The 16,640-nt window shown below is 44.8% G+C and overlaps 1 protein-coding gene across 1 annotated transcript in view; it reads left to right on the forward strand.

The window, feature by feature from the left end:
• CUNH10orf90 (chromosome unknown C10orf90 homolog) overlaps window positions 1-16,640 on the forward strand; it is a 258,338-nt gene that overhangs the window by 167,513 nt on the left and 74,185 nt on the right. Inside the window, exon 4 of the mRNA XM_078150690.1 lies at window positions 9,094-10,240. Within this exon, the coding sequence (XP_078006816.1) occupies window positions 9,094-10,240 (1,147 nt within the window). The remainder of the gene's footprint in view (window positions 1-9,093; window positions 10,241-16,640) is intronic.

A 16,640-nucleotide genomic window follows, 5' to 3' on the forward strand; every position in this document is an offset into this window, starting at 1 on the left:
TTTGACCCTGTCCCTCCTCAGAAGTATTTACTTCTGATTACTCCCTTTCCCAATCTGCCCTCCTCTCTATCACCCCCTTGCTTTCTTGTCCCCTTCTCCCCCTATTTTCTTGTAGGGTAAGACAGATTTCCATACCCGATTGAATGTGTATGTTATTCCCTCCTTAAGCCAAATCCTATGAGAATAAGATTCCCTCATTCCTCTCACCTTCCCCTGTTTCCCCTCCACTGTGAGAAACTTTTCTGTTTTTTGTGTGTGTGTGAGATAATTTACCCCATTCTACCTCTCCCTTTCTTCTCCGAGTATCATCTTCTCTCATCCCTTAATTTTATTCTCCAGATATGACCCCTTCATCTTCAACTCACCCTGTGCCCTCTATCTATCTATCTATATACATACATATTTTTTTTCCTCAACTACCCTGATACTGACAAAGTTCTCATGAGTTACAAATATCATCTTTCCATGCAGGAATGTAAACAGTTCAACCTTAATAAGTCTCTTATGATTTCTCTTTCCTGTTTACCTCTTCATGTTCCACTGGAGTCCTGTATTTGAAAGTCAAATTTTCTGTTTAGCTCTGGTCTTTTCATCAGGAATGCTTGAAAGTCCTCTATTTCACTGAATGACCATTTTTTTCCTGAAGGATTATACTCAGTTTTGCTGGGTAGGTGATTCTTGGTTGTAATCCTATCTCCTTTGCCCTCCGGAATATTATATTCCATGCCCTGCAGTCCTTTAATGTAGAAGCTGCTAAATCTTGTGTTATCCTGATTGTGTTTCCACAGTACTTGAATTGTTTCCTTCTGGCAGCTTGTAATATTTTCTCCTTGACCTGGGAACTCTGGAATTTGGCTACAATATTCCTAGGAGTTTTCCTTTGGGGATCTCTTTCAGGAGGAGATCTGTGGATTCTTTCAATTTCTATTTTGCCCTCTGGTTCTCATATATCAGGGCAGTTTTCCTTGATAATTTCTTGAAAGATGATGTCTAGGCTCTTTTTTTGATCATGGCTTTCAGATAGTCCAATAATTTTTAAATTCTCTCTCCTGGATCTATTTTCCAGGTCAGTTGTTTTTCCAATGAGATATTTCACATTGTTTTCTAATTTTTCATTCTTTTGGATTTGTTTTACAGTGTCTTGATTTCTCATAAAGTCACTATCTTCCAATTGCTCTATTCTAATTTTTAAGGAAGTATTTTCTTCAGTAATCTTTTGGACTTCCTTTTCCATTTGGCCAATTTTTCTTTTTAGGGCATTTTTCTCCTCATTGGCTTTTTGGACCTCTTTTGCCATTTGGGTTAGGCTGTTTTTTAAGGTGTTATTTTCTTCAGTATTTTTTTGGGTCTCCTTTAGCAAGCTGTTGACTTGTTTTTCATGATTTTCTTGCATCACTCTCATTTCTCTTCCCAGTTTTTCCTCTACTTCCCTTACTTGCTTCTCAAAATCCCTTTTGAGCTCTTCCAAGGCCTGGGACTGATTCATATTTTTCTTGGAGGCTTTGGATGTAGGAGCTTTGATTTTGTTGTCTTCTTCTGGTTGTATATTTTGATCTTCTTTTTCACCAAAGTAAGATAATATAGTCTGACTCTTTTTGCTGCTTGCTCATGATCCCAGCCAATTACTTGAGTTTTAAACTCTTTGTTAAGGTAAAAGTCTGCTTCCAATGTGGAGAGTGTACTGTCCCAAGCTTCAGGGGTTTGTGTAGCTGTTTTCAGAGATACTTGTAGGGACCTGTAAATTTTCAGTTCTTCCAAGGTGGTATGATAAGGGGTGAGGTGTTTACTCCTTTCCTGGCCTGTGACCACAAGTATTCCTTTCTGTCCGTAACTGTGAGGAGGGGTCCTCTCCACAGCCACTACAAGCTCCACCACACCAGTGCTCCTCCTCACCCCAGCACGCGCCCAGAACTGTGACCCAGATCCACACAGGGCAAAGCAAGAGATTCCTGCCTCAGCACTGGCAAAGAGAACCCTGCAGTCCCTCTCTGATCAGCCACTGGATTCCCCCTCAGTCTGTGGGCCGGAAGCTCAGGAAGCAGCAGTCCTCCCCCCCCCAGGGCCAGGCTCTTGGGGAATGGAGCTTAAACCCCACCTTCCTCTCTGACCACCGACAGAAACAGACTTTTCCCACTGACCTTCTAAGTTGTCTTTGGCATTAGTGGATTGAGGAGTCTGGAAACCTCCACAGCTCCCCGCGATTCAGTCCTCTGAGGCCTGCTCCAGGTTTGCTGCGGCCTGCACGCCCACGCCACACTGTGCTCTATGCGGCGCTGTGCTCCCAGCCCAGTGCAATATACCTTTCTGACCAATCGTCCAGGTTGTCTTGGGCTGGAAATTTGTTTCACTCTGTCTTTTTGTGGGTTCTGCTGCTTCAGAATTTGTTTAGAGCCATTTTTTATGAGTATTTGGAGGGGTTTGGAGGAGAGCTCAAGCAAGTCACTGCTTTCACTCTGCCATCTTGGCTCCAAATAGCTGGAGGTATTTTTTAATACCATGAGTTCTCCACACTGATCAAATCACGTCTGGACTGAGAAAATGGATGTATCTGTTTCAGTATTTTACAGTACAGGAATGATGCCATGTAGTCAGTTTGGGAAGTGATCATATGTACATGAGATGGAATTCTCATTCATAAAAACCATCCTGATATAGATTGGCCCAAGAGTCCCGGGTGGCACCAGACTAGTCATTGTCTCCTCTCGTCTCTCTCTCTCTCTCTCTCTCTCTCTCTCTCTCTCTCTCTCTCTCTCTCTCTCTCTCTCTCTCTCTCCTCCTCTTACTCCCTCTCTGTTTGCCTCTTTCTGTCTTTCTGTCTCTCTCTGTCTTTCTCTGTCTCTGTCTCTCTCTTTCCTTCACTTTCTTCAGAAGAAGGGCAAAACGTATATTTGTCTTTGTATCTTCTACAGCCTAGCAGAATGCCTGCTACATAGTAGGCACCTAATGCTTGTTGACAAATTGATTGATTTAGTGGGGTTTTTTTTTTCCTCTGAAGAAATCCAATTTCAAAAAGGTAAAGAAATCAGAACCAAGATCCAGTACATATGGTTTATTTTCCAGATGCTTGCCTGTGGTGAAGATACCTGCATCACAGGCTATCATTTCTGGAAAAGGAGACCCAAGCAGAAAATGATAGGGCCCTTCCCAGTGGCTACCATCTTTAGGTCAGTTAGGTTTTTCCTCAGTTTTGAGCCTAAACAACTGAAAAAAGAGGAGCATTCCATCTGTTGGCCTCCTCTGAGTTCATCTGCGTTTCCTTTCAAGTACTGTAGATTTTCCCTTAAATTCACTTCATAGAATCAAAGGTTTGTGCTGGTAGAAACCTTAGACATGATCAAATACAATTCTCTCATTTTATAGATGAGGAAACTGAGGCATAGAGCGGTTAAGCAATTTCCTCAGGGCCAAAGCTTCAGTACATATGTGAAGCAGAATTTGAACTCGTGGCTTCAAGCTCCAAGTCTTGTGCTCCGCATACTCTGCCATCCTCTGGGGAATCACAGTGATTTGACACTTTGTCTTCAGCCGTCTTCCCACTATATTCTATTCCATTGCTCTGTCTTCTCTGGAAATGTTAATCAAATATCAACACCCCAGTTCCTGGAAAGGAAAGGATGCTTCTGCCCCATGGCTGTACTCACCCTCCCTGTCACTGTCTAGGTCCAAACCCCTCCCTGGTCACTGCTCTGCTGAAATCATTTTCCCTGTTAGAATATAAGGCTCTTGAGGGCACGGTCGGTTGTACTCCTTGCATTTGTGTCTCTGGTAAACAGTACAAGGGCTTGAGCAATGCCTTTCAATCAGTAATTGATGAGTGGATTTATTCAATGATCATCTCGATGTCAGTGACTCTTGATCTGCTTGTCCATCTCTGACCTCTGGTCTTTCATTTCCAAATTAACACTGGCCATCTCAAACTGGAAGTCCCATAGATGTGGTACTCATCATGTCCCAAACCGAACTCATCAACTCTCCCCACACCCCCAACTAAAGCCCTCCCCTAGTTAGAACTTTCTGAATGCTGTTGAGGGCACTGCTGTATTCCCAGTTGTTCAGGCTCAAAATCTAGGTCTTGTCCACGATTCCTCACCCCTCATACCCAATCAATTCCCAAGTCCTGTCAATTCAATGTTGATAACAGTTCCCATATACACCTTCTTCTTTCTCTGATGCTGCTTCCACACTGCTGCAGGCTCTCATCACTTCATGCCTAGACTATTGCAATAGCCTTCTGGATGGTCTCCCTCACTCAAGTCCCTCCCCCCTCCAGGGTACCTTCCACTCAGCTGTCAGTCTAATCTCCTGAAAGCACAGATCGGACCATGTCCCGTCAGTTATTCAATAAACTCCAGTGTCTCCCTTTGGCCTCCAAGATCAGATAGGAAATTCTTTGGCTTTTAAAGCCCTTCATAATCTGATGCTCCTCACCTTGCCACTCTCTGTATTCTGCCTCCAGTGATGCTGGACACAAGATCCTACATTTCCCAACTGTGGGCATTTTTTCTGGCTGTTCCTGGCTGTTTTCTGGCTCCATTCCTGGAACATTCTCTCCCACCTCATCTCTTCCTCCTGGCTTCTCTGGTTTCCTTCATTTTCTTTTTAGGCAGTTGGGGTTAAGTGACTTGCCCAGGGTCACACAGCTAGTAAGTGTCAAGTGTTTGGTCTGAGGCTGGATTTGAACTCAGGTCCTCCTGACTTCAGGGCAGGCACTCTATCCACTGCGCCACCTAGCTGCCCTTCTGGTTTCCTTCAAGGCCCAACTAAAATTCCCTATTAGATTATGCACAACTTGAGGGCAGAGACTGTCCTGCCTTTCTTTGTCTCTACCACACTCAGCACAGTGCCTGGCACACAGTAAGCATTTGATAAAAGGTTGTTGACTTGACTATGTGGATGGTTTTTGTGAGCTTCTTTGGAGCCTGCAACTTTACTGAATTTATTCATTTATTTCAGTTCATTTTTCTGCTGATACCCTTGAATTTTCTAAGTAAGCCATCACATCATCAGCAAACAAAGTTTCATCTCCTCTTTGCCCTGAATTTTCTAATACTCACAGTCCTCTCAAATCTACTCAAGTGCATGTCACATTTGAGAAAAGTTCTCATCCCATAATTAGAGCATAGTTCTCTTAGGAAACACCCCAAATAGCTCATGGGGTATGCATAGAGATATACTATACCTTAGACCTAGCAATTTCTCCCCAGAGAGGCACACTGCCTTGTCTAGTTCTGCTTCTAAGTTAATATCTAATGCCTAGCATAATAATAATTAGAAGGGGGTTCCCGTTGTCTTTTCCTCTGAAGGATTACACATGTACTTCAGATGAAGTCTCATCAACTTCTTCCTTCAGGTCTCCATCCAGATCAACATTAACTACTATTTAGGTCAGCAGTACTTCGACCCCAATCTCCCTGCTGCTACTTGTCTCCAGAGGGCAGAACTAGAAATGGGGTAGGAATTGACAAATATATAACACTAAGAGCCATTCACTGTCTAATAGATAACTGATCAAAGTACATGAACAGGTTTTAAATTTTTTTTCGTACTATAAGTGGACACATCAAAAAATGCCCATAGTCAATATTGATGATAAAAGTGCAAGTGAAAACCCCCAGGGGCTCACCTTGCACTACATAGATTGGCAAAGGTGACACAAGATAAGAAAGCCAATGTTGGAAGGACTCTAGGAAGACAGACATGTTGTTGTACTGTTGGTGAAACTATGAAGTACTCTAACTATTCTGGATTTCAGTTTGGAATTATGAAAAAAAACAAGTGACTAAACCTCCTATATCCTTTGACCCAGAAAATTCAAGGCTGTACGTATTTACTCCAAGAAAGGCCAGACAGAGACAAAGGTCCAACATCCAAGATGAGTTATAGTAGCCCTCTTTGTGGCAACAAAGAATTGGAAAGAAAGAATATAATATGGCAGGTCTCAGAGGAAGTCAGGAATGACTTGGGAGCACGATTACTCTCAACTTTTCCTCTTTCATCTTTTCAATTAATTGATCCACCCTAGAATCATAGGTTTCGAGCAAGAAAGGACGTTAGGGGTCATCATTCATCCTCCTCCTGTTATAGAAGAGGAGAAGAGATGCGTCTTTCTCAGGTCACCCAGGTAGGATCCTGGAGCTGAAGGTGGTAGAGTCCTAAGAAGCCTCTTAGGCCAACCTCATCATTTTAGTTCCAGGGTAGGGTCAAAGACCTCTCATAGGGCTGCAGGGTCATAGATCTAAGGCTGGAAGTGATCTAAGAGATCCTCGCAACAGGTAGGAGCTATTACGATCCCCATTTTGTATTTAGGGAAACTGAGGCAGACAGAGGTTAAGTGACTTGTTCAGGGCTACACAGCTAGTAAGACTATGGATTTGAACTCACATCTTCCTGACTCCAGATCCAGTGCTCGATCTATTATGCCCCCTACCTGCCTCAAGGAGGAAAATACACAGATATAAGTATTAACAAAGTAAATACAAAGTAACTGGAAGCAGTGGAAAGAACCATGGAAAGAACATGGCTCTGAAATCAGAAGACCTGGATTCAGATCCTGCCTCTTACTATATGACTTTGGGCAGGGTACTTCATTTCTCTGAGCCTCAGTTTCCTCATCTGTAAAATGAGGAGGCTGCACTGTATGGTCTCTGACGTCCTAGCTCTAGTTGCCTATGTCCCTTGGCATTAAAGAAGTCTTAGACTCTACTTTGGAAGCAAAAAGGAAGGGATTGGACTAGACGCCTCTTCAGTCCCTTCCAGGTATAAACTCCCAATCCCCACCACCCACTTGTTCCTCTGGGTAATGGCTCCATCCATGAGGGCAATAGGAATTCCCGAAATGCTTTCATAAGCTCCTAGAAGTTACCAGTGGGAGAGACTTCAGGTGCCTCACAAGAACTAAGTGTGGGGGTGGGGGGTGGGAAGAGGAATGATGATTGGCAAGTGTTCAAGGCAGTTGTGTCCAATTCTTTGTGACCCCATTTGGGTTTTCCTGGCAGAGATATTGGAGCGGTTTGTCATTTCCTTCTCCAGTTAGTTTTACAGATGAGGAAACTGAGGCAAAGAGGGCAAAGTGACTTACCCAGGGTCACACAGTTAGTACGTGTCTGAGGCCAGATTCAAACTCAGGAAGATGAGTCTTCCTGACTCCAGGCCCAACCTTCTATCCATTATCCAGCTTCATGTGCTTTCTAGCTATGTGACTGGGGAAGTCACCTCATTTCTGTCTGTCTCAGTTTCCTCCACTATGTATTATAATAATACCTATTTCCCAGGAGTGGTTGTGAGAATCAAGTGAGATAATATATTTACAATGCATCTTAAAACGCTCTATGAATGTTAGTTATTATCATTAGTTATTATGATTGTTCAATGAGCTACGCCAGGTTTCTAGTCAGGGAACCTGAGAATGATTCCCAGACTGGACACTTACTAGTCTCGTTGCTTTGGGCAAGCTAGCTGACCTGCCTGGACTCATTTTCCTTGCTTGTAAAATGAGGGAGTTGACCTAGGACGTCCTTTCCAGCTCTTGATCAATGACCCCGTTTCATATGGAGCTCGTACCGACATCAGAGGAGAATCAGCAAAGACCCTGTCTAGGGGATGGGGCTTGAGCTAGGGGTTCCTGGGGCTTCAGTAAGTGGCAGAGCAGGGATTTGAACCCTGGTCCTCTCACTCCCAACCCACCCCTCTTTCCCCTCCCCCTGGCTTTTTGAACAACATCACCATCAGTACATGAGCTTGCTTCCTCCTCCTACTCCTCTTCTTCCTCTTCCTCCTCCAAAAAGTGCCGTCTGTTATACACTCTCTTCCCTGTCTGGTTTGTGCTGGTTCTGCAAGCCACCCATCAGTCGTCCCTTCCAGCTTCCTGAGCCCGAGCATCTCTGCACTCAGTGGGTGGTCAATAAATTCAGCGACATAATTTTGGATGGTGGATAGTCACATACAGAGCTTTACAAGAAAATAGTGTAATAAATGTGAAAATGGGGCTCTTTTGGCAGGGAGCATTCCAGAAACGTAGGTAGCAGGGCTGGCTCTTCCCATGCCCCTCTCCATTGCTTTCTAAATAAACGGAATAAACAAGTTCAAATGAGGAGACCAGGTAGCTGCCTCCTCTCAGCCTGCCCTGGCCAGGCTAGATCCTTGATAGAACCATCCCGGTGCTTCCTCCAGGCCATCCAGCACCCTGAGCCCCAGAACATACCATCTGTTGATTAAAAGTATAATATAGCCCATCATCTATATTATTAAAGTAGACAGACCCCAAATCCCTCCTTCTGCAACCGCTCATTTCACTGGAGCACACTGTATTTGTCTTGTCAGAGCAAACCACTTATCTTCTAACCCGATAGATATTATAATTGTTTGGGTCAGAAAAAATTAAGCTCAGCTATCGTCAATCACTCCTGCTCATTGGCTGCCTTCTCCAGAAGCCAGAGATTCTGGGGACACTAAGTAATGGGAATCTGGCTAGGGAATGAGAATGGAAACCCAGAATGCTCCATTATCTCCATGTTTCCCTGGGTCTGTGGGGGAAGGGGTAGGCATGGGGAGGGTGGAGGGTTGAGGATTTTCTCCATCACCATAACAGACCTGTCTGGGCAGGAGTGCTGAGCTGACTCCCACATGCCAACTTCACACAGAATCACCATCCACTCACATCAGTCACTTCTCCCTCTTTTTCCAGGTGGAAACATTTTAATATTGCAGGGCATCAGCCCTGGTATGTCTACAGGCTGAGGGGCTGGGGGTGGGGCTGAAGTTTGACAACCAGTACTGACACTGATGTCATTAAAGAAACCCAAGACCACCAGCCCAGCTGAGAAAGTCAGTTAATCTGTCAGGTTCATGGCTGGGGAACACTGAATTTCTGCACCAATCTCTTCAATTTCCCCCCAAAACATCCCTGACTCTTCGGAGAGAGGATTTCAGGCCCATTGTAATTGCTGGGACAGAGAAAAGGCAAGAGAAGTGTTCCAAGGAAGTTAGTGCTGGAATGAGGCTCTTGGGCAGCGTGCTGGCTTAAGAAAGGAAGACTCATCTCACGTGTGACAGTAAAGGCTTTGCATAATAATCTGGGTCTCTTGTCATTTGCAGGAGACTCTAGCATCACAGAAAACAAAGATGATTTCCTCTCTCCTCATTTCCCAGCTGATTGATGAGCGTCGATTGCAGAAGAATGCCCCAGCCTTGCCAGGGCAGCACGTGATGGTTCAGCCTGAAATCCATCCTCTGAACCAGTCTTTGGCCGGTCACAGTGCAGCTAACATTGACCAAGCCTCTTCCTTGCTTCCCGGCAGAATGAGAATCAAAACATCCTGCAGGGAGGCTGGGTCTGGAACCAAGCTGTCTTCCCAGGAGAAAAATCAGGATCCTAACCCAAGAAAAGGGTTTTCCTCCATTACCATCACAGCCAGGCGAGTTGCTTCTCCGGCCAGCACCCTGATATGGGGCACTACTGTTGACCCCCTGTGCTCCAAGGGCGGGACCAAGGACAGACTCATGGACAAAACAGCTTTGGCCAGTGATCAGGAAGCAGAACCTTCCCACAAACTCCTAAATGGTCATGAGGGCTCCGTGAATAGGTTGGCAACTCCATTCAAGACTTCTGAACCTCACAGGCAGTTGTGTGAAGGTCATCCATGCTGGTTTTTGAACCCTGAAAATAAGGAGAATACGATGATCCCTCCAGCCATCCCAAGTCGTGGAGAGAAAGTTCCCCTTCTGTTTAGCTCCTGTGTGCACCTGCGAGTGTCTCAGCCATGCGCAAACACCGTCCATTACTTAGACAGATCTCTTTCCATACCTCTTGACCAGTCTCCCATTACAGGCTCCAAAATGCACAGATCCGTTCTGTCCCTCAACCTGAACTGTAATTCTCATGGATTAACACCAGATGGAGTAGATCGCATGGCTAATACAGAGGAGGAAGACACGGTAGACAATCCACTGAGCCAGAAGCATGCCGAGCAAAATGAAAACAGGTCCCCGACAGCTTGGGACGCAGACTTCAAAGACAGCTGTCTAAAGGAAAACCCACCTTGGCACGGAGTCTCTTCAGGGAATTACCCATGTCCTTGGAGCAGCACATCTCCCCTGGGAAGCCCAGAGTTTTCAGAGACTGGGAAAGGAACAAATCACTTAACAGTGGGGAAGGTGAAAGGAGACAGCATGGCCTTGTACCACACCCTTAACCACCCCAATAAGCTGTCTATTCACATCCCAGGCTGGAGCTATGCAGCAGGTGAGTGGCGGGCAAATTGGTTCACCCTTGGGCCAGTCCAAGTACAGACTAATTCCAGCTAACCATTGGACAATGGGTGGCTCTTCAGAATACATACATACCAGACTTTTTTCAGCTACATTCTTGTTTTATAATCAAAAACCAATTCTGGTATTGGAGGTTAAAGCCTAGCACTGTCCCGTGGTTTTTACATCAAAAAATAATTCTTGAATGTCAACAGTAGGGCCAAAACAACAGGCCGAAAAAAGAGTGTTGGGAGCTGGGTTGACACCAGATCAAACATGTGTATGGGAAAGGTAATGTTCAGTCTACCATCTGGATGTCTGGTGCTAGGGAGACAATGCATCTGGCTTTGTGGAAGAAAAATCTGAATGGGGGACTGGATTTACCGTTCTTCCTTTAGCTGTCTGATCAAGGGGGCCAGATATAGAAGCTGCGGCCACAGAAACACCAGCCATGATTGATGATTTTTTTTTTAAAAGAAATCATTGATTTCAATTTTCTCTCCTTTCTCCCTTTCTCCCACATCATGTTATGGGGTGGCGGAAAGTTCTGAGATCCCGAAAATGATGCCAGCAGATGGCAAGTCCTAGCAGAGCTCAGCAATATGGAAAAGTTCAGCGTTTGGACTTGCCAAAGGAGGGGGATCTATCATCCAAGAATCAGCCTGATTACATTTAAGTAGTTCATCACAAGGAGGTTGGCCACCAGCTGACATTTGAATTGGAGAGGCTGTGTGGTGCAGTGGGTTAAGACCTTGACCTTCCAAGAAAGACCTGGGTTCACTTCCTGCCTCAGATGCTCCCTAGCTGTGTGGCGCTAAGCCACTCCATGCCTCAGTTTCCTCATCTATAAAATGAGCAGCATGGACTCATTGGCTTCATCCCTTCCCATTCTAAGTCCCTGACTCTACGAATTTTTTTCAGTGACAGCCACAGCAGAACATCCTGCTCAGGAAGAGAAGGGTTGTATGCACCCCAAAGGAAAGGGGACAGATTCTTGGATGACAGATAGAAAAGTATGATGGAAATAAGAGGGATTAGTGTTAGTGCTGCTGCAGTAACCTTCTAGAAATAATGACCGTGACCCTCTTTTGGCCCAGGAGGGAAAGAGGTATGCATGCATGCACTTATAGGGGGGCAGAGAACTGGGAAGCCATTTGGGGCTTTCCTTTCCTATTCTTTTGTCCAGTGGGGCTCTGGCTGAGCTTGCCTTTGGGACTCAGCTGCAGCTCCTCCCTCTGAAGCCGGGCCATGCTGGCTCTGCCCAGAGGGTGTGACCTGCCTGAGACCCATGGCCTTGAAGGGCTAGAGCTGAGACTCATCTGCCTTGCTTCCCACTGTAAACTTTTGTTTGGAAGCTTTGAAATTAGAGGGCCGCAAACAAGTTACTTTCCTCCTACTTGGGAAAATTATGTAAAGATAATGGTAGCAAAAATTTTAAAGCTGCATATGCATAATAATTTTACTGTACAACTTTTCTCCATTAAAAGCTTTATTAAGGAATAAAACTGATTGTAAAACACTTTGAAACGATAATATGCCCTAGACATGTTTAAAAACATAATTAAGTTTGACAAGGGTATGTGTGGTGAATGCTTGGAGACGTTTTATGAAGATGCAGACAGTTTTTTTCCATGGCATCTAAAGCAAGGCATGAAAAGTCTATAGACCTATCAACAAGAGGAGAAATGGGGCCAGTTGTCAGTTTGCCAATGATGAGCCCACCCCCTCTTCATTTCTCAAGAAATGGGACAAGCCAAGTATGTTACCTTGGTTATTAGCAGAGCAACATTCCAAAAATAAGTCCGGTTTATTTTTTTATTGCTTCTTTAAGCTTGACCCAATGAATTCTCAAAAACCAACTTGGATGATAGAGAATCATAAATGTTTGCATTTATTATATTTTATGTTGAAGAATCTTGAGAAATTAATACAATCCAACCTCAAATGCCCTTGACAAAGGACAGGCACATCGATAAACATGCAGGTTCAGCCTTAGGATGTTTCCTTCTTCTTTTTAACAAAATTTAATTTCCTAGTCAGTTTGCCTGGGCTAATTTTTAAACTAGTTTATCTGAAACTTAACCTTAAACACCAATACAAACTACCATGCTTATTAGCTGTTCACATTTCAATTAACTGATTACTATGTAAGCAAGGAGGGGACACATCTGAAATTTCTTCAGTGAGGAAACTCCTGGCAAATCCTTCCTTTGTCATTTACCGGCTGTGTGACCTTGACCAAGTCCCTTAACCTCCACAGGCATCAGTCTGCTCATTTCTAAGGCAAAGGGGCTGAACGAGGTGACCTCTGAGGTACCATCTGACTCTAAATCTGGGATCCTATGTGTGACCTTGGGGGAGTCACTTCACACTCCCTTGGTCCTCAGTTTCCTCAACTGCCAAATGAAGGAGGTGGCCCTGATGACCTCTGAGGTCACTTCCAAGTCAAGATTGATGAGTGTTGATGGAACAACTGTTCCTCAGCTTACAGTCTTAGAGTTTCCTGAAACCCAAAGAGTTAAATGACTTGTCCAGGGTCACACAGCCAGTTCTTGGTAGAGCGAGGCCTTGAACCCTTCTTGACCCATGAGCTCACTCTGCATCCGTCACTGTCTTCACTTCAGTGCGCCACATAGCCTGACGTTTCCTCAGTCCCTCCTGCCGAGACCCTGTCAGAACTCTGTCCATTCCTCCTCATTCAGTTTTCTCCATCTTGTCCCTGTCAGTGTGTCTTTCTCCTACTGCTTCTGCCATCTTCGTTTCCCACGATTTCTTAAAGGGTTTTCAGGTTTTTCTGTGGTCTGTGCGCTTAAATATTGTCACAACAACCCCGGGAGGTAGGACCTATTATTATCCCCTTACAGGCGAGAAAACAGAGGCAGATAAAGGTTACATGGTTTGCCAAGGCTCACACAGCTAAGAAGTTCCAAGGTCAGATTTGAGCTCAGTCTTCCTGATTCTGGGTCTATTGATCTATCCACTCCTCTTCCCAACTGCCTTAATTTATAATGTTTATAACAGTCTTTGACCTTTTCCCTTTTATGGGCTTGCAGACACATTGATTTTAGTGTTTCTTACGGTCATTTTCCTTCAGAAATGTGTTCCCCTACGTTCCCTTCCTTACCGTGGCAACTGAGTTTCCTCTCCCTGTTCCAGATTCCCCCACCTGCCTCCACCCTATATAGTGAAAAATATGAGATTATGCCTTAGGGAGCTAGTGGTCTGTTCAGAGGTGGATGACAAATTAGATACCCCCTTTTCTCACCAATGGTGCGTTTCATTTACCTCTTCCAGGTAGACTGAGAATTCTCAAGTGGACTTCAGGAAAACCCACTAATTACAGAAGGGAGATTTGTGTAAATGTAGTCGCTGCACCTAGTTTCCTTGGCTCTATCTCTTTCACTCTGCATTGATGTGTGGAAATCTTTCTACAGCTGTGCTTTTTATCATCTTTGTTGTTTCTTGTAGCACAATAATATTCCATCACACTCATGTACCATAATTTCTTTACCCATATCTCAAGTCATAAGCATCTACTTTATCTCTAATTCTTTGCTGTCACAAAAAGTGCTGCTGTAAGTATTTTGGTATACATGGGGACTTTGTTCTCATTAATGACCTCCTTGGAGAATAAGCCTTGCAGTGGAATTCAAGGATATGGGCATTTAGTCACTTTATTTGCATAATTCCAAATTATTTTCTGAAATGGTTATACCGATTCACAACTCCACCAACAATGCACAAGTGTGCCTCTCTTCCCATAACCCCACCAACATTGACTTCCTATGTTTTTCATTTTTGCCAATTTTCATGATGTGAGGTGAAACCTCAGGGTTTCGACAGGCATTTATTTAGTACCTACTAAGCGTTGGGGTTACAAAGACCAGAAAGGAGCTTAGACTTTACTGTGGAGATACGACAGGCACCTTGATGGAAAACTTTGTACCAAATACGTACAAAACGATCCATAGCAGTTTGAAGAGGGGGAGAACATTTCCTCTGGGAAGGTGAGGAAAGATCACATGTAGGTGGTAGCACTTGAGCTGAGCTTTGGAGGAGGGTTCTAAGAGCCAGAGGCGAGGAAGGAAGGCATTTTAGGTCTGTGGGACGACCTAAGTTTATCTGCCTGAGATCCTGGGTGCCAGAGTAGTGGCCTGCTCATGCCTGTTCTCTGCCTGTGTTACTCCACTGTGTCCAGGACACCCCGGGAAGCTGTGAACCAGACACACCTCTGATGACCTCACAAAGCCCTGGGCTTATGTCCTCAGGTGCTTTTGACTCTCTTTAAATACCTCCCTTTGGCCTCCTTTTCATACTTTCCACCTGAAACACTTTTTCACCAGGGAACTGTGTATTACTATGTGAGATTCCTATGAATAAGGTAGGTGGTGAGAAAGAAGAGGAACATATTTAATTCATACCTGATGGAAATGATTTTTAAAACCCTTGATTTGGGCTCCCTTTCCTCCATGTAGACCAGAGACCCAATCAATACCTTTGTATAATATGTGACATCCTCCAGGTGACAAAATCAAATTGAGCTGAAAGCAAACAAGATGAAATACATTGTAGGAAAAATATGCTTAAAGATTTTAAAATCTTTACTTACATACTCTTAAATAAGTTTCACAATTTTCCGTGCCTCTTTCAGCCTTTTCTAAATAGTCCCAACACAGACTCCTGGATCTTTTACAAAAACAAAACAAAACAAAACAAAATAAAAAAAAAAACCAGTCACTTTAACTAGCAGTCCCACACAAAAGTCTATCAATCCTACCCCTGCCTTTGTGCAGGCTGGCTTCCAGGCCTGCCGTGTGCTCCCCCCTCATTTCGGCCCCTGGTTTCCTTCAGACCTCAGCTCAGACATCGCATCCCATAGGAGCCTTTCCCTGATCTCCCCCTACTGCCAGATGCTAGTATCTCCCAACCAGAACAACCTTGCATGTACTTGGCACAAGCTTCAGTATGCACGTGTCATTTCCCCCAGTGGATTGTAAACTTTTTGAAGGAAAGATCTGTTCTATTCTTGTCTCTGTATCCCCCAGTGCCTAGCACAGTGCTGGGCACTTAGCAGGCACTAAAATTGCTGAGTAAGTGCAGAATGCTGCATTTTGGGACGTGCAATCGTTAGGAGCTTTGCCCTTCCACCAAGCCTAAGTGGGCCTCTCTCCCACTTGTACCCACAGCCCCAAGCTCTGCCCTCTGGGGCCGAAGAAAAGAGTTCACTATGAGCCTTGCAACCCCCTTGCGAGGCCCTCACACTGCGGGTTATTAGTGTTCCTGTCCAGCAGTTTCAGAAAGGCCAAGAGCGGTCCCGCAGCCAGGGCCCCCTTCTATTGCACCGCTTCCTCCACTATGGAATCAGGTTTGTGCCTTACCCATATCAGACTGTGAGCTCCAGGATGGCAGAGACATGGCTTAGGGGCCTTTTGGCTCTTCCCCAGTGCCTAGCACAGTTCTCTGGGAGGGGTTAGATGAAGGGACCTCAGAAATAGTTTCATCTAACCCCTCCCTCTTAGAGACAGGGAAGCTCAAGCCCAGAATGATTGGATCAATTAACTGACACCTTCACCAACGCTGCAGCAATATTACTGTTTTCCCAGAGTCCCCTCCAGGACGGGCTGTTTGCATTCTTTATCTTTTTCGCCAGTTTTCTGGTCACGAGATGGACCTTCAGTGATGTGATTTGCATTTCTCTCATTGTCGGTGATTGGGGGCATTTTTTCTCATGGAGGTGAATCAGTCAGATTTCATCTTTGGAGAGCTGTCTCTTCATGCCCTCTGGCCCATTCTGTCTTGGGGAGTGGTCCTTGGTCTTGCAGGTTCATGGCACTTCCCTCTGCATGAGCACTTAGTAGATGGATTTTTATCAGACTCAAAATCCCTAACTGTTTCATAGCAGAAATAATTTATGCAAAGAGAAGCTTCTGCCTTTCCTCTTGAGCCTCTTGATGAGGTCAGCACTGAAGGCTTTGCTCTGTGATCTGTGGGGAAAGGAATGAAAAAGTATGTGGAACATATGGTGGGCTTTCCATTAGAGCACGAGCCCAGTACCTGCCCCTAGACTGGACACCCTGTAACTGAGCTAATGCTGTTCCTGAGTAGAGAAGCCCGAATCAAAGGTGCATGCGAGTGTGAGTGTGTGTGTGTGTGTGTGTGTGCATGTGTGTGCATGTGTTAGTGTGAGCACATATGTGTGTGTGCATGTGTGTGAGTACATGTGCTTGTATGTGCATGTGTGTGAGTGTGAGTGCATGTGTGCATGCGTGTGTGTGTATGTATGTGAGTATCGGGGGCCAGTCTGGGTGCTGAGTATAGAGCAGATGCCTTCCTCTGGGGAACACACCTGCTTCACAGGTAATGCACCTAACTAGATTCTTGGCAATGACCAGCTG

The sequence above is a fragment of the Phascolarctos cinereus genome, unplaced genomic scaffold, assembly GCF_003287225.1.
Source record: "Phascolarctos cinereus isolate Bilbo 61053 unplaced genomic scaffold, phaCin_HiC Scaffold_3;HRSCAF=262, whole genome shotgun sequence".
Taxonomy (NCBI): domain Eukaryota; kingdom Metazoa; phylum Chordata; class Mammalia; order Diprotodontia; family Phascolarctidae; genus Phascolarctos; species Phascolarctos cinereus.